Source organism: Aethalodelphis obliquidens, unplaced genomic scaffold, assembly GCF_003676395.1.
Source record: "Aethalodelphis obliquidens isolate GAN/ISIS:26980383/991018 unplaced genomic scaffold, ASM367639v1 scaffold11, whole genome shotgun sequence".
NCBI classification, from domain to species: domain Eukaryota; kingdom Metazoa; phylum Chordata; class Mammalia; order Artiodactyla; family Delphinidae; genus Aethalodelphis; species Aethalodelphis obliquidens.
Window position 1 is genome coordinate 30,440,669 of NW_020837955.1, and position 20,880 is coordinate 30,461,548.

Below are 20,880 nucleotides of genomic sequence, written 5' to 3' on the forward strand. Positions count from 1 at the left end.
ATGATGATGAGGATGATGATGATAACAGCATATTGTTATAGTGCTTTGAGTTTCCAAAGCACATTCAGATCGCATTATTTCATTTTATTTTTTTACAATAGGAATATGAGATAGGCCAGGTTGGCTTTTTTTTTTCTTTCTTTTTTAATATCTAAATGCTTTGGAGTATAAGTGGCAACTTAAACTGTTACCCTCTTCCCACATAACCTTTTGTTGAGATTAGCTTCTTTAAGGAATTGAGAGTTTTGATTAGGAGAGGAGGACAGACCTACAGATAGTTTGGGTACTTAGTGTTCTCAGAAGTAACCCTGTATGAGATGTACTCCCAACATTTAGGTAGCTGGAGAGACCAGCAAAGAGCACCAGGGAACAAAAGAGATTTTAGAAATGAAATTGAGGACTTTGAAAACTAGCTGCCTATGTAAAAACCAACTTCTTCTCATCATTCTCTGTCTCCCAGCCCACTGCTACCAGGAATTTACTAGATCTCTGTGGGTTCGTGTGGATATTGACCCACTTTAAAAAACAATTTTTTTTCCCTTGGAAAATGAATTCTAGTTTCTAGACAACTAATTTGGGCATACTATTTCTTTGTAATTTAGGGAGCGTCTGTACATTTTAAAGTCTGTTCTTTGTTAGTAATATCGTCCTAATCTTAACATGTTAAGTTTGTACAGTACTTTCTATTTGTCTTGAGTACTCCATCCACACTGCCTCATCCCGTATTTATGGAGATTCTGCTTCGTTTGTCTCAGTACTTACCTTTTTTTCATCCCAATTACTCTTACAGAAGCTGGAATGCCTTCTCCAGAATGGACCAAGAGGAAAAAGCAGACTTTGAAAATTGGGCATGGAGGGACTCTAGACAGTGCAGCCCGAGGAGTCCTGGGTAAGAGATACGAATGGAAGTTTGATGTAACTGCCACTTACATCAGAAAGAAATATTGATTAAGAACAGATAAAATTAACTAAGGCCATGCCATTTTCAGTCTACTTTGGAATATTTCAGATCTACTGGATTTATAGTGCCATCTTCTCAAGAAGCCCTTGTATCATTTGGCACAAGGTATCGAAGGCTGTTAGAAATAGCTACTTTTATGTCTGGATGGACTTTGAGAAAGGGTTTGTATCTGTGCAGAAAAGAGTTAACACAGCAGGCCTGAAATCACTGTCTTTAGAAAGGCCTGCTTGCATCTGGGGACTTGGATTTGGTTGTGTTCCCACCCTTCCCCATCCAATAAGGATGGGTTTACTGTGCCTTGACTGTTTGTGTGAACAGTGTGGTTTATGCTAAACGCCTGCTTTCTATCTTGGAATCTGGGATTTTGTCCCACCATGCAGGCAGAGGGTGTCTGGGTGACCATTCCTCTCATCCCCTCCAATAAAAACTTTGGGTGCTGAGTTTCTAATGGTCTCCCTTGAGCAGGAACATTGTACACATGTTATTCCTTGTTGGATTGTTGGAGGAAGGAATGTGCTCAAGTGTCCCCCCTTATAAGAGGGAGAGAGAATAAGGAACCTGAGCATGGATTTTCTCCAGTGTCTTTACCCTTAGGATACAGCTGTGTAACCTTAGGATGTCACGGTAGGTAAATCTTAGCCATGGATGAATCTTCCAGGGTGGGATAGTCTTGGGGACTCCTGACAAGGTATATGGCTCTTTGTTCTGCCTATATCGAATCTAACTCTGACATTAGCTCTCTTGAGAAGGCGAACCTTATAGTTCTTCAGAGGCAGTCACTCTGTCTTGGGGACATTAGTTGAATGTCTTATTGCATGTGGAGGAAAGTTGATAGAATTGATTGAGGGGAGAGGAGTGATTTATCCTTTTTTCTTCCATCCTTTTTTTTTTTTTTTGCATCTAGTAGAGGTTCTGAAGTCTTATCTTTATAGACTGCTAAAGTGTGTATCCACAGGACAGGGTATGTTCTTAGAAATTTTTTGTAACTGTATCCACAGTCACAGAAATACATATGTTGGGATTCTCCCTATCTCCCCCTTCCCCACATACTAGAGAAAAACTTTTATGGAACAATCCTTACCTTTTTACATGCCCTGGTGTTTTATATTTTATTGTATTCCATTTTTTTAGAATGTTGATCATAATCCAGTAAATTGATTTCATGCTGCCCTAATGGATTGTGACTCATGCTTTAAAAAATACTGTGCTACATGATCCAATCCATTTTATTAGAGCTAAAATTAGATACAAATAAAAACAAACCTGATCTAAGCTAGCCAAAGGAAATGAATGCTTACTTAGAAGAAAAGGATAAAATTGGTGAATAAAATTGTATTTTTCAAGAAAATTAGAAGCAGTTTATGATTTTGCATTTTCTGAAATTACAGATTTTATTTGATGCATGTTGACAAAAACATCTTTACCTGAGGTTAAAATAGAAAAAAAACACATGGAAATTCATTTTCCTGAATTAGAGAACTTGAATAGGCAAATTCTGTTACCTTAATTACTATTTCTTACCATAACTAATAATAATCATTATTGAGCACTTATTGTATGTGAGGTCAGTCCCATGGTTAGTGGCAAGGTCAGGAGCTGAACCTGGACCTGCTCAGTTTTAAAGTCTCTGTCCTAACCTGGGATGGCAAATACCTGGCACTCCTGCCTTTGTTCCCTGCTCTCCATGTCCGTAGCAGAAATTACCAATCAATCACAGCATTCTTTGCCATTGGTTCTAGAAGTGGCTTCAGGATTCTTATCAGTTCAACTCTTCTAGAGTTGAAGCCTATTTATTATTATAACCTTCTGTTTTCTAAGGCACAGCACCATAAATCCAAGAAGAAAGAGGATAAAATGTGCTGCTGTGATAGGCAGAATAATGGCCCCCCTGAAGATGTCCGTGTCCTAATCTCCAGAACCTATGAGTATGTTAGGTTATGTGACGAGGGGGCATTAAAGTTGCACGTGGAATTAATGTTGTTCATTAGTTGACTTTAAGAGATATCCTGAAATATCCTGGTGGATCCAGCGTAATCAGAAGGGTCTTTAAAAGTGGAAGAGGAGGCAGAAGAGTGTCAAAAAAGATGTGGCAATGGAAGCAGAGTTTGTAGTGATGAGATTGCTGGCCTTGATGAGGAAGGGGGCCATGAACCAAGGAAGATGAACAGCTTCTAGAAGCTGGAAAAGGCAAGAAAACTCCTCTAAGAAGGCTCCAGAGAAAGATTCTCCCCTAGGGCCTCCAGAAAAGAATGCAGTTGTGCTGACACCTTGATTTTTACCATAGTAAAACCCACCTCAGACTCCTGACCCCTAGAACTGTAGGATAATAAGTTTGTTTTGTTTTAAACCACTATGTTGATAATTTACTACAGCAGTAATAGGAAACTAATATACCCATCTATTATAAATTGCTTAAAATGGAAATTGAGTTTTTATACACCATTTTATTTGTTTTTTGTTTTTTTGTGGTACGCGGGCCTCTCACTGTTGTGGCCTCTCCCGTTGCGGAGCACAGGCTCCGGATGCGCAGGCTCAGCGGCCATGGCTCACGGGTCCAGCCGCTCCGCGGCATGTGGGATCTTCCTGGACTGGGGCACGAACCCATGTCCCCTGCATCGGCAGGCGGACTCTCAACCACTGCGCCACTAGGGAAGCCCTATACACCATTTTAGAAGTTATTTTTTAACTTTAGAGGTTAGAAAATTACAGTGAAAAAATTTAGAAAATACAAAGAAAGTTGAAAATAAAACTTATACATTTTCTACCTTCCAGCAATAATCACTGTTAACATTTTTGTTATATTTCTTCCTTTTTGTCCATGCAGAATTTTTAAGTTGAGCTGTTTTACTGTATGTATGTACATTGTATCCTTTTTTTACTTAACATCATAACATAGCATTTTTTTCATGTTAATTAAAAATATTTGTAAACATGATTTTTTCTTTTTTTAGACTTTATTGAGGAATAATTGACCAATATAATTGTGTATGTTTAAAGTGTTGAACTCATATCAAGTATCTTCTCCAACCACAATGGTATGAAACTAGAAATCAATTACAGGAGGAAAAAGATATTAAATAACACACTTCTGAATAATCAGTGGGTCAAGGAAGAAATCAAAAAGTATCTTGAGACAAATGAAATGCAAATACAACATATTAAAATTTATGGGATGCGGCAAAAGCAGTTCTAAGAGGGAAATAAACATTATTTTTAATGGCAATATCATGTGATGTCATATTGATTTAACCATTTCCTTACTTGAGGTCATTGGAGGTTATTACAGTTTTGTTAGTAGGACTGATTTTGTAAGGATCATCTTTATGAATAAAACTTCCTCTTTGTTTTGGATTATTAAGATAGATTCCTGGAAGTGGGAAGATACTGGTCTTTTCAAGTGATTGCAAGGGTCTTGGAGAGTTAGATAAATGGCAGTAGAAACTTCCAACTGCAAAATGCTTTGGAATTACATGTGTAATAGACTTGCCGGCCCTAAAGTGACTCTCATCATAAATAAGTTCAATGATTTGAGAATAGAGTATTAGGACATTTGTAGAGGTTTGGAGACAGTGGCTTTATTTTTTTATAGAGAAACATCTGAGCACAGAAAACTTGGGAGATAGAGTAGTAATTGTGAGACAGTACTTGGAAAATCCTGGTTTTCGTTCATTCTTCTAATTCTTCACACTTTTTCAAACTGTTGTGCTTATGCTTTTCCTCTCAGATAAACTGCTCATCTCTGTCTTCTTTAGTTGTAGAAATCCTACTAACCTTTCCTGATTTGGTTAAAATGCTGTCTCCTACATGTGAATCCTGCCCACTTGCTTTTTTATATTGCCAATGTAAAACTTCACTGTATTCTTTGTTTTTGTTAACTCACTGAGGGCTAAAACAAGGTCTTATTTATTTCTGTACCTATACAACAAAATTTTGAATGGTTGAATGGGAAAAAGCTGAATAAAAATTCTGTCCCATAAACTGTCCCTTGAATGAAAAGCTGCTGGTTGGCTAGGTCTCAACTCCAGTTAATTTTTCTATATACCACTTCTGTATTAGTCTTCGTAAACTTCTGCTTTCACTAATCACCTAACTTCAATGGACCTTGGTTTTCTTGGGTATAAAATGAGAGCGTTAAGCTGGGTAACTCTAAGATGCCTTGTTGTTTCATTCTGGATCACTGAACTAGCAGAGAAATAATCATCAGTCCAGCATTTACACCATGATAGAATCAAACACATCAGCCTGCTCTTAAGACGCCCTGCACTCTGGTTGAGAAACCCACTGTGCTCATCCTTGTATCTGAGAATTTGTCAGTTTGTTCCTTCTTTAGAACATGCTTCTCTCTTGTCTGCATCTTCATATCCTGTACATCCTTTAATCCCTAACTCACACTAAATGTTTGAATGAAGCATTCTCTGGCCTCTGTAGCCATTTAGAGTGCTCCCTCCTTTGACCTCCTACAGCAGTTATTCTCTCTGTGTTCATTTTGACACAATCATATACCGTTGTATTGTTATTTAGAGTTATTCACTCATTAATTCAGGCAACAGGTTTTTGAACACTTGCAGTTTCCCTTATCTGTATTGTATTTTCCCCATGAGATTATAAGCTCTTTCAAAGTCAGGAAATGTGCTGTTCCATTAAAAGTGTTCTTCTTGGCATTGAGTGCATGGTAGCTCCTTGCAAAATATTGATTGGGGATTCTTGAATGGAATAAAATTGAATTGAATCTTTTATTATTGTACAAAGTTTTTGCCTCAGCAGCAGCTGCTGTTATTTGAAGGGTGCTATGCTCAACAGAGGATCCTGAAGGCAGACAGTTTCTATGTTGGTCCTTGAACCAATATGCCTGTCAGAGAAGCTGAGAGGGGTGGGGGTTTGGGATGGACTTGATGAAGGAGTTGGGATGTGAGCTGTGTTGCAAAGGATGGACTTTGAATACTTTACTAAGAAGTTGGTACTGTAGGCATTGGGACCCTATTGAGGATTGTTTGGCGGCTTTGTGCAGTATAGGTTTTCAGAAATGGTATGAATTGGGAGCGGAAGGGATAAGATGTAGAATAGCTAGGTTTACAGTATATAGGCTGCTTTAGGCTGGCGGCAGTGGGAAGAATGCCTAGATGAGTAAGGTGGCAGGGAGGATGAGAGGAAGGGGGTCTGCTGTTAGTCTGGTTTGAACTTTAACTCCACCATTTACTAGTTGTGAGATGCTGGGCAAAGTTCTTAGTCTCTCTATGCCTCAGTTTCCTCACCTATCAAATAGGGATAATTGTATTATCTTTCAGGGTTGTTATAAGGATTAAATGAACTAATGAATGGAAAACATCTAGAGTAGAATTTGATTCATAGTAAACTCAGTGAATCTGCTATAAATATTCAAGATAATTCTTTTAGCTTGCCAATCGTTTCTCCTTGTTGCTTATAATTCTGAATTGTGATGGTTATATTGTGTTCTTTTACAAAATTGTATCCATTAATGAAAAATACTTCAATTCTTACAAAAATTTGCATGCTATTAGGTGAAGAAATGATTATGTCCTCTCATCCTCGGCTGGTGAAATGTGTTGTCATAAGGATAATGTTTGAAATTGAGGAGACGTGAGCGATTGTACTTTGTGTACGGCCTACACGAACATACACTCTCCAGGCTCTCATTTTACCCTGTATTCTTTTTTGTGTTGGGTTGATTTGCGTTTTTATTTTCTTGATTGTATGCTACTGGGCACTAATCATCTTTAAATGGTTCATTAGTTATGATGATGGCTTTTGCTTTGTCAAATATTTTATCATACCAAGATTAATTGTACCATGTATTTTCACTGCTGCCCATATAAAATTCCAGTGAGTCCTTTGAGGTTTTTCCAAAACTTTTTGTTATCTAATTGTCTGGATTGAGGTTTCTGGTATGTTTCACACTTCGGAAAAGGAAAAAAAGTCTCCCACCTGCACTTCAGAATTTCTTACTTGCAGGACAAGTTCAACCGATTGGAGTAATAGGAGCCCTCACATTATGCTAAATAAATGGTTTTCCAACTTTACATTACATATGCCAAGAAATTATGACCAATGTATGTCATAAAACATTTTTAAAACCTAGGTTTACAATAGAGTGTCATGATATTTGTTTCTTTGATTTGTAGTGGTTGGAATTGGAAGGGGAACAAAACTGTTGACCAGTATGTTGTCAGGGTCCAAGGTAAGAATACTGGAATGGTTCTGTTTTTCTTCAATGTTTTCTTAATGACCTATGTGTTGGATTTTATCAATTCAAAAATAAGCTGTATAAATTGCATGAATGTCAACACTGAGTATTAAACACAATGTCTATAATCATGATATCTGAGATTCAAAATATTGAGACTATAAATTAGTGATTTAAAAACAAATTTGACTCATAGAAGCAAAACTTTTGTGATGCCCATAATTTAAACATATATGTATTTAGGTTCTTTTGGGTTTTTTTGTTTTGTATAATCGTATTTCTTAAGTGAAAGGGAACTTACAGATCATAAATTCTACCAGAAGATTGTTTTTTTTTTTTTTGTGGTGCGCAGGCCTCTCACTGCCGTGGCCTCTCCCGTTGCGGAGCATAGGCTCTGGACGCCCAGGCTCAGCGGCCATGGCTCACGGGCCCAGCCACTCCGCGGCATGTGGGATCCTCCCGGACCGGGGCACGAACCCCTGTCCGCTGCATCGGCAGGCGGACTCTCAACCACTGTGCCACCAGGGAAGCCCGACCAGAAGATTTTTTTAAACCTTGGAATTTTTGTAGAAGCAATACCATTTTGTAAACCATGCAATTTCCAACAAAAGATATGCTTTTTTCAATGGTTATAAAATGTTTACTAAATAAAAGAATGGGCCCTCTTTAAGATGATGTTACATCATTCCTTGACTAAATCCGAAAGCATCTTTCGAGGTATTTGCTAGGAGAGGGAGGAGGGGTTAGGAAGAGGCAGGAGAGGCTCTAAACCTGTTGAGTGAGAACCCTCATCGAAATAGCAGGGGAGCCCTAAGACAAGTCTAGATGTCAGCGTTTGACCTCTCCAGGCCTCTCAGTTTTTCCTTAGGAAGAATGGTTTTGATTCTCTCAAGGGTCTCTTCTAGCATTAAAAGAGATAATAATATCTGTATTCTAATTAGCAACTAGGTGCTGGTTATGATAGTTGGGGCCAGGGGCCAGTGAAAATGCCTGTGGAAGGAAGATTAATATGCCACTAGTTAGGGAAGAATTTCAGCAATTTCCTGGACTAAACTTTTTATTTGTTTTAAAACCCTTGCTCCAAGCAGGATATAAATAGTTTGGATAAAGTGGTTTTGTCTAAATTGTTTCTTTAAAAAAAAAAAAAAGTGGTCAAAGACCATTTAAAAAACTTCCCATTTCATTGCAGACTGATTGATGACTTTTATAAAATACAGTTAAACTGTTACGGCAATGTCAAATTGCTAAAGAAGTTTCTAAGCACCTTCATTTTCTGAACTTATCTCATGGTGGATACCGGCCCTTGGGCCATACTCTGAGTGCCAGGGGTCTAAGTAAGCTTTTCTTAAAATAAAAAGCCCTGGAGAGCCTGTTGCCTTTGACATCCCATTTTAGTTATTAACTGGCATAAAAACCTGTGTCTTTCAGTTGGGAAGGATCTTAATACCTTAGATAAATGGAAAAATTTCCATGCAGCTTGCTCTGCAGTCTTCAAAATATTGGTGTTGAAAAATCACAGAGTATAGAAATTGTGTTAGAGTGGAGGAGTTTGACAGTTTTACAGTAAATTTGAACATGGTACTGACCATGGAGTTTAGAATCTGTTTCTGTTACAGGATTTGCCAGTTGCTTGATATATGTTTCTTAATTCTAAAATATAAACAGTGGTTACCTTGATACAGGATTATGGATGATTTTATTTTCTTTTTTCACATTATTTGGTGTTCTCCAAAATCTTTACAATGAAAACTCACTTTTATAATAATAGCAAAAAGATATATTTACATTAAGGGATGTGTTTGTTTTCTTTTTCCTCCCAAGATAAAATACGTGAAGTTCACTGGAATATTCATTATCCAGCCCTCCCCTCCAAAACCACAAGTACATGTAACACACTATATGTTGTTGAAAGGTTTTACATGTAAATTCCAGGCATATTTCCAGAAATATGATGACTGGAAATATAAATACATCATTGGCTCTGGCTTAAGTTTATTTATCACAAACCATTTTGGTATTCAGCTAGGAAAGCTGAATGTCATACAGTGAAATCACCGATCCTCAGATGACTGTAAAGTAAATAGAAGATCCCAGGTGCATCTTATTATAGAGACTTAGTTCTTGGGTGTTTCATGTTTCAAAAATAAGTGTTATTGGGCTTCCCTGGTGGCGCAGTGGTAGAGAGTTCGCCTGCTGATGCAGGGGACACGGGTTCGTGCCCCGCCCCGGGAAGATCCCACATGCCGTGGAGCGGCTGGGCCCGTGAGCCATGGCCGCTGAGCCTGCGCGTCCGGAGCCTGTGCTCCGCAACGGGAGAGGCCACAACAGTGAGAGGCCCGTGTACCGCAAAGTAAGTAAAAAATAAGCGTTATTATCTTGTTAGCTATTTGTGTTTCTTATACTTTTAATTTTAGATTATGTACTTGTTGAAAAATTAAATCTTTTAAATATTACCTTTAAGTATGTTGGACATTACACTTTTATCAAAAGTAGTTAAAAGCTGTTAATGAATTTTTTTTAAATTTATTTATTTTTGGCTGTGTTGGGTCTTCTTTGCTGCGCTTGGGCTTTCTCTCGTTGCGGCGAGCGGGCGCTGCTCTTCGTTCCAGTGTGCGGGCTTCTCACTGCGGTGGCTTCTCTTGTTGCGGAGCACGGGCTCTAGGTGCGCGGGCTTCAGTAGTTACAGCACATGGGCTCAGTAGTTGTGGCTTACGAACTCTAGAGTGCAGGCTCAGTAGTTTTGGCACACGGGCTGAGTTGCTCTGCATGTGGGATCTTCCTGGACCAGGGATCGAACCCGTGCCCCCTGCATTGGCTGGTGGATTCCCAACCACTGTGCCACTAGGGAAGCCCTGTTAATGAATTTTTAAAAATAGATTTTGTTTTTAGCACTGGCTGTAATCTTGGAGATCTTATGCAGTGACTTACAAAAATTTTTTGAGGAAGACCCATAATAAGAATTTCATTTTACACATGACTCTATATATCCATTCATGTATAAGAACCAAAAATTTTATCAAACAACTTTAACCCTATGTACAGTGTACTCTTGATATCTTTCTTTCATTTAAAAAATTGTCTGCAGCCTTCTAATGGGGCACAGACCTGCTGTTTGACCTCATATTTACTTTTTCCACTTTTACAGATGAATTTTTTTTTTTTTTTTTTGCGGTACGCGGGCCTCTCACTGTTGTGGCCTCTCCCGTTGCGGAGCACAGGCTCCGGACACGCAGGCTCAGCGGCCATGGCTCATGGGCCCAGCCGCTCTGCGGCATGTGGGATCTTCCCGGACCGGGGCACGAACCTGTGTCCGCTGCATCGGCAGGCGGACTCTCAACCACTGCGCCACCAGGGAAGCCCTACAGATGAATTTTTATTTGCATCACAGTGCTACTAGAAAAATTAGCCTTTTAGTATGTGTAGAGTGGGGTTACCTCAAGAGTAGAAATACTTAGTTCTAGGATGGCAGATACTCGCTCTTCATGTTATAGCCATATCGTAATACACCGTTGCCTCACCATCCAGTCCTAAGGAGAGACATTGTTGATTGAATGTGACCTAACACTCTTTTCTGCTGAACCAAGAAATATCCTTAGAATCCTATTCAATGTAATAAATACCAGTTCATACAACACTATCAATTAATGGGTGGAGTGCTGACCTTTACCTAAAATCTTTAGGCCATGAGATTAATTTGCCTTCATTTTGTGAAGACCACAGATTATTTAGACCACCCCACTCCTTTCATGCATTCCTTCCCAATCAGATTGGAGTAAGATTTAAGAAAAGAGCCCTTCCTTGTCTTCGTCATTAGCTTTCTCTTTTGTCATATGGTAAGCCTTGCTCTGCCAATGATCAACTTTCTCTTGAGTCATTTTTTTCTCACTGCATTCTCCTTTGGGATTATGAGTGTAGTGTGTGCATAAAGCATATAGGTTTTCTGTACAGTGCCTGTTAAACAAAAGTTGCTCAATAGATACTGTTATTACTATTCTCAAGTGTTTCACTATCCCCAAATCTCTCTCTCCTGAGTTTCAGGCCTCTTGGGTCCCTCTGGCTACATGTTCCATAGACATTAATTTTATTCAAGCAATTTCTGTTGGAAATCTTGAATACAGTTAATTTCATTGCTTTTATTTCTATCTGTGATTTTTGGTGGCCTAGGCAAAAATATGACATTCATTAGAAAGAGAAAGCATGCCAGTTTTTTAATGAAGAGACTTTACTCTGGGCATTATAGTCAGAAAGAAATTTCTTACAGTAAGGAATATTGAGTGACAGATAGTGGATCTCAAAATAGTTTACAACAGGTGAAGAAGTGGATCTGCATGAAATATAACTTTGGTAAAAGGATTCTAAGGGGGTTAGGCTAATACATCCCTTTGACCTAACTTGATCTAATTATGGAATATAGATTACCTAGAAGAAGGCAATAGATGCATAGTCCCTTTACTCTCTTCCCTAAATTATACTTTCTTTGAACCAGTCATTCAGCAGAATCTGGGTGGCAGATGTACTTTGAAGTAACAGACTTTGATGAGGTTTTGGAGTATTATCTTTATTAGCTTTCTATATTGCTGATTAAAAGTTGGTTACTTATATGTGCTTTTGAAACCAGTGAGCGATGGAAGGGTTGATGTTCTATTAGGAAATCATTGATGCCATATAAAGACTCTTAACTAGCATTTTTACAGGTATGTAAGGTATATATATATATATATATATATGCAGAGATAAACCATAATAGTACCTGTAGGCAAAGCCAACATTTCTTCAGAAAGCTGCTTTGTATCCCCCTCCAACCCTTGAACAAGTGTTATCATTGGGATATACAAACTTTTCCCCTGGGATATTTCAGAGGGCAGTAATTTCCCCCAGGTATACAGTAGCATTTTTAGGTTAACCAATGTCAATTCTGAAGTGTGACTTGAATAATGTTCCTCTGAAACTTAGCAACTCTCGGAGATTAGAGCATCTCTAATCTACTTTCTCCAGAGGTAGTCTAATTTGTACCTTTTCTTTACACTCTATTAATATTCATACATTTCATAAGTACTATATTGAAAATTTTGAAGGACTTACATTTATGAACTGTATAGAGCTATTGCTTTTTAATGAAGATATTCAAAACCACATGTTTTCGGTGTGGTAGTGTAATAAGCTTATCATTAATAAACATAATTCTGCAAAGTTACATATTCTTTTCAGTGGGAATTATATTCCTTGCATTTTTCTCACTACTTCATGTGAACCTCCAAATAGAATTTGAATTTGATCAAAAGAGAGGAATACAAAGAATATGTAGTATAAGTGTGGCCTGAGATGGGAAGCAGAACAATCCTCAGTTAACTCAGTGATCTACTTCTTCATTTGTGAAAAATGAGCAGTTCTGAGAAGTGACTTTTATCCTTTTAGAGAGCTTAAGAAGTAGCAATTTCTCTTTATTAAGAAACACATATGTACATTACTTACGCTATACTAGTTTTGCCTTATTTTCTACATATTTAGCTTTTGTTTAAATGCATAAACAAGTTACTAAGATTACTTTTGGTATTTCATGTAAGAAGTAATAAATTGATTAATTAAAAATTAATTTTACTTTTAAGTATGGTAAAATCATTGAATCTTGAGATGACTAGGTAGGGGATTATTGTACCATTCTCTCTACTCATAGGTGTATTTGAAAATTTTCCTTCAAAATCAAAACTGCCCAGTAGAAAACTGGTTTAAAAAATTTTTTTTTACAGTAACAGTATATTTATAAGCCATGATTATCAATAAAATCAGGCTTTTCCTTGTCATGTTGGCTGGTGTGGGAAGTTTGTGAATGTTCCTCAATCTGTACAATACTTCCCACATATCAGAAACTAACAAAGCGGGGCTTCCCTGGTGGCACAGTGGTTAAGAACCCGCCTGCCAACGCAGGAGACACGGGTTCGAGCCCTGGTCCGGGAAGATCCCACATGCCGCGGAGCAACTAAGCCTGTGCACCACAACTGCTGATCCTGCGCTCTAGAGCCCGCGAGCCACAACTACTGAGCCCGTGTGCCACAACTACTGAAGCCCGCCCGCCTAGAGCCCGTGCTCCCAACAAAAGAATCCACCACAATGAGAAGCCCACTCACTGCAACTAGAGAAAAAAGCACGTATGGAGACCCAATGCAGCCAAAAATAAATAAATAAATAAATTTATAAAAAAACTAACAAAGCAATTACAGTCTATTGATTTTTGCCTTTATTTTGTATCAGGTAGTATTAGTAAGGTTCTGTATAAACTTTAAGACATGCATAACAGTTCTTCTTTACCTTATGGCCTATTTCTCTCCCTTGTTTCTCTTCCTCTAGAGGTATATTGCCACTGGTGAACTGGGGAAAGCTACTGACACGCTAGATTCTACAGGGAAAGTAACAGAAGAAAAACCTTACGGTATGAAGTTCATCTTAGGTAGTCCTTGTTTTTAATATTTAGAGAAAGTTTCTCTGAATTCAAAATTTAAAATAAATCTCATATTCCCAGTGATTTTAATTGTCAGTACATTTCTTTGGGTTAAGAAGGTTGGAAAAACATATTTGCTCATTTGGTATGTCTGTTAATAAAGATTTATAATAATTACCTCTTTTCCTATAATCAGTTTTTCTTTAATGTGCAGAATTCTTCCAGATAACTCCCTTGCCAAAAACCATTTATAGCTGGGATTTAGGACATTCTTCCTAATGAATGTGAAACAAAGCAGAGAAACTCTCTTGCTAGATTTTACCTGCATCTTGCCATTGTTGTTGTTTTGTTTTTGTTTTTTATAATTATCTCTTAGCTGTTGAAATAAATGTACTAGGTTTAGTACTTTAAAATTGATCATATTTCTATGCTTTTGGAGTATGTAAAAAGATAAGACAAAAGGAAAGCTGTTTCTCTAGCAGTAAAGCAGAACTCATTGGGGCCCACCTTAATTTTTCTACCATTCCTTCTTGCACTACTTTAAGAAAGGATAGATAAATGGTTTCCTAGCAATTCTCATAGTGCTTATGCTATTTATAATGCAGCAGTTGTGGTTTTTGTACAGTCAGTTCACCCACATTATTGTGTCATCAATTGTGAATTATTTGTAAGCTTCCTGGGTTTCTTTTCTGCCTGGGCTTAATGTTATCTTTTTTTAATGTACCTATAGGCAGTCTAGCATCTGCTTCCCTATGTTTTTGTGTTGAGTGGTCTTAATATATATTACATATTACCCTAGTAGTGAGACCAACCTTCTTGTTCATAATAGCTTCACTTGTCCTGTTAACATTTATATGTGGCTTAGTATCTTGCATGATCAATCAAGCACCAAAATGAAAAGAAAAATCACTGATTTATTTCGAATCTTTTAAAAAATAGATGTTGAATTAGCCTTGAAATTATTATTATTATGGAATAATAGCAGATGCTCACTTAATGGAAACCCAACTGCAGTCTTCAGCCAGAATGCTTTTAAGATTCAGGCGGCCTAGGAGGATGTCAGCGATTTCCAGAGTATCCTACAGTATATGTCAGTACACATATAATTAGAAGAATGGTGAGGAAGTGAAATTGGTGAGACTTGGTTGGATGGGGTAATGACAGAGAGGAGGTTGTTAACCACGACCTAGGTTTCTGGGTTGTAAAACTGGTTACATGATGGTACAGTTCGTTGAGTAGGTGATATTAAAAGAGGACCAGGGTGATGAAACTACTTAAACATACTCTTCCTTCCTGCCCTTAAGCATTTTGGAATTCTTACAAACTCTACTTTGTATTGTATCATTTAAAACCTTATTTACTTACCTGAAAGAAAGCATATTAGTTTGTTAAAATTGTCTCATTATAATCTTGAAAAGCAACTTTCTTTAGGCCCTGAAAGGGAGAGCTCCCTATAGTTTATTGAATAGTATTTGTAGGCCCAGAAAATGAGAGCTCAGAGAATTTTGCTGATTGACATGATTTTTCTGTATGATTTCTGTAAATCAGTAAATGTTTGTCATATGTTTAAGCTGTACAGCAGGGTACCAGGGGGAAGATAAATATAAGACCTACCCTGTTTCCTTAAGGAACTTGTGTCATATAGAGAACTAGGACCTATGTTCTCAACCCTCTATGAACTAATACTAAGACCTATAACTTATATTTTCTAATGGCTTCTTTATTATCCTGAAATAAAAGTCAGATATTCTCCACTACTTACACGTTAAAAAAAAAACAATGTTAATACAGTAAGTGGACTATAAAGAAGAAATAAAGGTAATTTATAGTAAAATAGACATATCATTATGTAAATACACAGATATTACTACATGGAAAGTCTTCATGAAGTAGTCATATATATATTATATATAACAGATACTTATACATAAATCACTGTGAATGCCACAAGTCAAATGCGGACTGACAGGAATGTGGTATTGATGACTCAGTACTGGAAAGTTCAGTATACGTAAGACTGTACAAAAAATTCTGCGTTTAAATGGGAAATGGAGTTATGTTCTAGCCTAAGGTAATTATAAACAGACTTTCACCCACATGAACATCTGGCAGACCTCCAGAAGTCATGAAGGGCATAGGACAGTTCACTGTGCTGTACCACTGCACATTACAGGAAATCCAGCATCCCTGGTCCTTGCCTATTAAGTGCTGCTGATGTCGCCACCCTACCCAATCATTATAACAATCAAAAGTACGGTTCTTAATTAACCTGTTGAGAACTACTGACATCTGGTTAAAGTAAGGCAGTATGCAGTAAATGGCAAGTGAATGATCTTAGGTCATTTTATCCTATCTAGACAAATAATATTTTTAGCCATAGAAAATGAGTCTGTAGCTCAGTAGACGCAACGTTCAAACCATATTAATAGGGCCCTTTCTTTTATTCTCTATCCTGACACCTTCTGTTATTTCTAAACAGTGTTTTTCACCATTTATTAAAAATCAATCTTTGTGCTAATACCAAACTATCTTAATTGCTATAGTTTTAGAATGAGTCTTGTTATCTGAAAGAGCAAGTTTTCCTACCTTTTCTATTTATTTATTTATTTTTGGCTGGGTTGGGTCTTCGTTGCTGCGCGCAGGCTTCCTCTAGTTCGGTGAGCCGGGGCTACTCTTGTTGCGGTGCGCGGGCTCCTCATTGCAGTGGCTTCTCTTATTGTGGATCACAGGCTCTAGGTGCTTGGGCTTCAGTAGTTGTGGGACACGGGCTCAGTAGCTGTGGCTCACGGGCTCTAGAGCGCAGGCTCAATAGTTGTGGCGCATGGGCTTAGTTGCTCTGCAGCATGTGGTATCTTCCCTGTCCAGGGCTCGAACCCGTGTCCCCTGCATTGGCAGGTGGATTCTTAACCACTGCGCCCCAGGGAGGCCCTGCTACCTTACTTTTATAGATTTTCTTTTATAGGTTTTTTTATAGCTTTCTTATCAAAGTAAGGAAATTGTTTTCTATTCCTAATTTGCCATTTGTTTGTTTTTTTAATCATGAGCAGCCATTGAATTTTATCAAATTTTTTTTGTATCTGTTGATTTTCCTCCTTAGTCAAATATTAAACTAACTTTACATTTCCAGAATAATCCCAACCTGATCATAATATGCTATCCTTTACATAAATTGTTGGATTTAGTTTGCTAATATTTAGTTTAGAATTTTTGCATTTTTGTCTATGAGTGAGATTACCCTGTATTTTTCCTTTCTCTTAATGTCCTTGACTGGTTTTGATATCAAGGTTATACCAACCTCATAAAATGGGATGGGGAGTATTCTCTCTCTCTTTTTTTTATTCTCTGGAAGAATTTATGTGAGATTGGCATTATTTCTTTTTCTACTGTTTGGTAGAATTTACTGGTAGACATCTGATTCTGGAGTTTTCTTTATTAGGAAGCCTTTTAATCATGGTTTAGATTCCTTTACTAGCTATCAAACTTAATATTTTTTATTTCTTGTGTCATTCTAGATAATTTTTCCCCTAGGAATTTGTCCATTGCATCTCAAATTTCCAAGTTATTGGTATAAAGTTGTTCATTGTATTCCTTTAAGATTTTTCTTTTTATTTCTATTTATTTATTTATTTTTTATTGTTTTTCTTTTTATTTTGAAATAATATCAAACTTAGAGAAAAGTTGCAAAAATAAAGCCATATTTTTATAGATTTCAATGTACAGATCTTTCACTTCTTTTGTATATGAAATCTCTAAGTACTTCTTTTTTTAACACTATTATAAATTGGATTTTTAAAATATCAATTTCTGATAGTTCATTGCTAGATATACATAGATGGAGATGACTTTTGTGTATTAATCTTATGCCTTTCAGCCTTGCTAAACTCACTTATTAATTCTAGTCGCTTTTGTATAGATTCCTTGTTAGGATGGGTCTAAAGTAGACTTTTTTTTCAGGTCTGCATTAGCCCTACTCCAAAGGCATGGCTTTTCTTGGGTGTCTATCGAGTGCTGGGGTCTTCAGCAAAGTTTCTTCATTCTGAGGGGTTGGAATTTGGACATCTTCCAGCCTTGTAAGAGGTGTGGTAGTAGCTCTTTTTTTAACTTTGTTAAGACTCACTATATATATGCACAGCTTGGAATTTAGCCAGTTTCAAGTGGACCCCTATAGACATCACTTTCTCTGTGTAATGCTCTCAAATTCCAGCTGCTGCCGCTTCCCCAAATTCTGATCTTTGCTCAGAGCTTTGTTTGTTATTCCCCTCCCTGCAGTACAGTTCAGAAAGCACCCCCAAGCAAAAGCAAGTGACTGTGGGCCTTACCTTGTGTTTTTCCTCTTCTCTCAGGGATGATAGTCCTTGCTATGTGTTGTCTAATGTTTGAAAACAATTGTTTGCTGTATTTTTTCCAGTTTAACAGCTGCTTTTGGTGACAAGGCTTGTCCAGTAACCATTTAACTCTATCCTGGGTGAATTTTTTTTTTTAAGTCTTTATTGAATTTGTTTACAGTAACGCTTCTGTTGTTTATGTTCTGGTTTTTTGGTCATGAGGCATGTGGAATCTCAGTTCCCCGACCAGGGATCGAACCCACACCCCCTGCATTGGGAGGCAAAGTCTCAACCACTGGACTGCCAGGGGAGTCCCTGAATATCGTTTTTAAATCCATCATCCTGCTTTTAACTCCGTAGTTCAGTTAAGTACCAGCTTTCATGTTGGAAGTTCACTGGAAGAGCCAATAAATTTTAAGCAAATAATAACATGTAACATGGTCTTGTATATATTAATTTTATGGGAGTGACTTTTAAAAAAATTAATTTCAAATGAATACTATCACATTGATGATTTATTAATTTGCTAAACAAAGAATAATTACTCAAGTTCTATGGTACTTCTGTCGTACCTATCATCTTCTACCAAAGGTCCTTCTTTTGGCCAGTTATTGGATATACTTGCTTTAGAGATTTTATTCTTGATTTCTTTTTAAATCCTTTGGAGGTAGAGTCTTTATTCTTACAGGGACAATTATTATCATTTGGATCAGACTAGTATCATGTTTCAGATATAGCCAGCATGCTTCACTACATATTAAAAATACCTAAAATATTATATTTGCTTTTACTGTAAAATAACTTGCTGCACAGGCTTTCTGTCTGGTGATTTGAATATCAAATGAATGATTCCTTGGTGACTTTTAAATGCTCTTTTAACCTTGAGATTCTATTATTCATCAGCAAATTAAATTCAGCAAGAATGTCTTTAGTACCATCTTAATTGTGTGCATTATGTAAGAGGAAAAGCTATCTTTGCCTTTAAGGAGATAAGAATTCCATTGGTGAGGTAATACCTACATATATATAGTAGGTAACAGTTAAAAATTGTGAATGATTAATTTCAGAATGAACAGCAAAACCATAAATGCCTAGGATGCATGGCAGAAGTAGAATGAGAAAGAGTACATCTTGTCACCTTGTGGGAGGGAATATCAGTAAAAGAGAGCCACTGAAGCAGGACAAAGGAGCACACATTGGCAGGAATGTCAGTAAAGAGACCAATTTGGCGGAAGTAGAAAGCTGTTTGGTCTTATTTTTAAAATGTGTGGCAGACTAGATTGTGAACTATAGCAATTTTATCAACAGTGGCATCTCTTTCAGCAGTTGCCAGCATGGTGGTAATGTTGACTGTCCAGATTTGGAAGTTTTGCATAACTAAGGTGCCACCAGTAATTATGTTTTAATGTTTCAGTAGAGTAAAAAATTTTCATGGAAAAATCCATTCATATCATGAGATACATCTGTTTGAAAAGCAGTTTGAACAGAATAGGCTTTTCAGATCTGCCTTTTTGGAGCTAGGTGTTAGAGAAATTCTTTTGAGTTCCGTAGCTCTCCTCTGAGTCTAGTAGATTCTGGTCTTTTGTTCATGTTTAGCTTGTAAGGATCAAGGTCACACTGAAGTTAAGACTCTCTTGCTGCATTGATGTTGAAATCTGGACATGTTCCATGCTGTCTTTTAATTTTTATTCTGGTGTTCGAACAGTAATTCAAAGCACATTAGTTAGTTTTTGTTTAATATTGTTCAATTAAAATCAAATCCTTCGACATGTATACACCAGAATAAAAAAGTTTAAATAAATTTCCTACAAAGTGAAAAAGAAGACTGTAATTTCTTTCCATTGCTATAACCTAAACAAGTTATAGAATATTTCTGTAACTTAGTTTATTAGTGAATATGAAATACGGATAGTCATCTATCTATATGTGAAAATCCCAAATATTGAATTTCAGTGTGTTATAGTTTTCAGTTGTTAAAATTATAGAACAGTACTTTAATATTGCATCATTTTGTTTGAAAGAGTATCAGATACAAGCTGAAAAGCTTTATCTGACTAAGACAGATAAAATCTTTGCTATGTATATTCTCTTTTTGCACTGGCTTATTTTTGAGGCAAAAATCAGACTCCTGACTGCACTTCCAAGAGCAGTGAAGGAGACATAAATACAACTTTACTTAGGGACAAAGTTAATGTGAGTGTGGAAAATGTATACCATACCATACAACAGTTTTGAAATCTATCAGGTAAAATTTTAAATGTTGTTAGTACTTGATAATCTTCAATAATTTATTCAGTTATTTATAATATTTGATGCCTGGAAAACCTTAGAAATGAACTTTACAGGTATTTTTCTGATTTACAGGTATTTTTATACCTGTAAAAATACTTACAGGTATTTTTCTGATATTTTACTTACTTTCTGATCACTGCAGGACCATTCTGATAGCTTTATGCAACATTTTTCTTAGGTCTTCTGAAGGCCATAGTAAGTATGTAGTAAATGCATGTAAGATGATTGGATCATTTTTAATGGAGAAAAAAATGAAGCAAAGGAAATTAAATTTAGTCTTAATATTGGACGATATAAAACTTTCCCCCTTTTATCTCATTAGCATGTATTTTATCCATCTCAACAAGGTAGAATTTGACCTGCAAAACGTACATTGTAATAAATGCTTTGTTGGAAATTTTTTTTTAATTTTCAGAGTTGTCAGTGCTGTAAAAATAGCACGTGTACTTCTGTGGTTGTTTTAGTGTCACTTTTTTGGTTCATTTTTGGCAGATAAAATAACACAGGAAGATATTGAAGGCATTCTACAGAAATTTACTGGGAATATAATGCAAGTACCTCCTCTGTAAGTTCAATTAATGAATTTGAATAAATGTTTAATTTTATTTTCCAGTGGCTAACATCACTTTAATGAAAAAAGAAAAGAGGAGGGGCTTCCTTTTAC

General features: G+C 36.8%; 1 protein-coding gene across 4 annotated transcripts in view; it reads left to right on the forward strand.

Annotated features, from left to right (window-relative positions):
* The window catches only part of TRUB1 (TruB pseudouridine synthase family member 1), a 52,795-nt gene that overhangs the window by 2,749 nt on the left and 29,166 nt on the right, over positions 1–20,880 (forward strand). For all 4 annotated transcript variants that reach the window (XM_027112687.1, XM_027112685.1, XM_027112686.1 and 1 more), the window contains exons 2-5: positions 791–889; positions 7,102–7,157; positions 13,509–13,590; positions 20,709–20,781. In XM_027112687.1, coding sequence (XP_026968488.1) covers positions 791–889; positions 7,102–7,157; positions 13,509–13,590; positions 20,709–20,781 — 310 coding nt within the window. The remainder of the gene's footprint in view (positions 1–790; positions 890–7,101; positions 7,158–13,508; positions 13,591–20,708; positions 20,782–20,880) is intronic.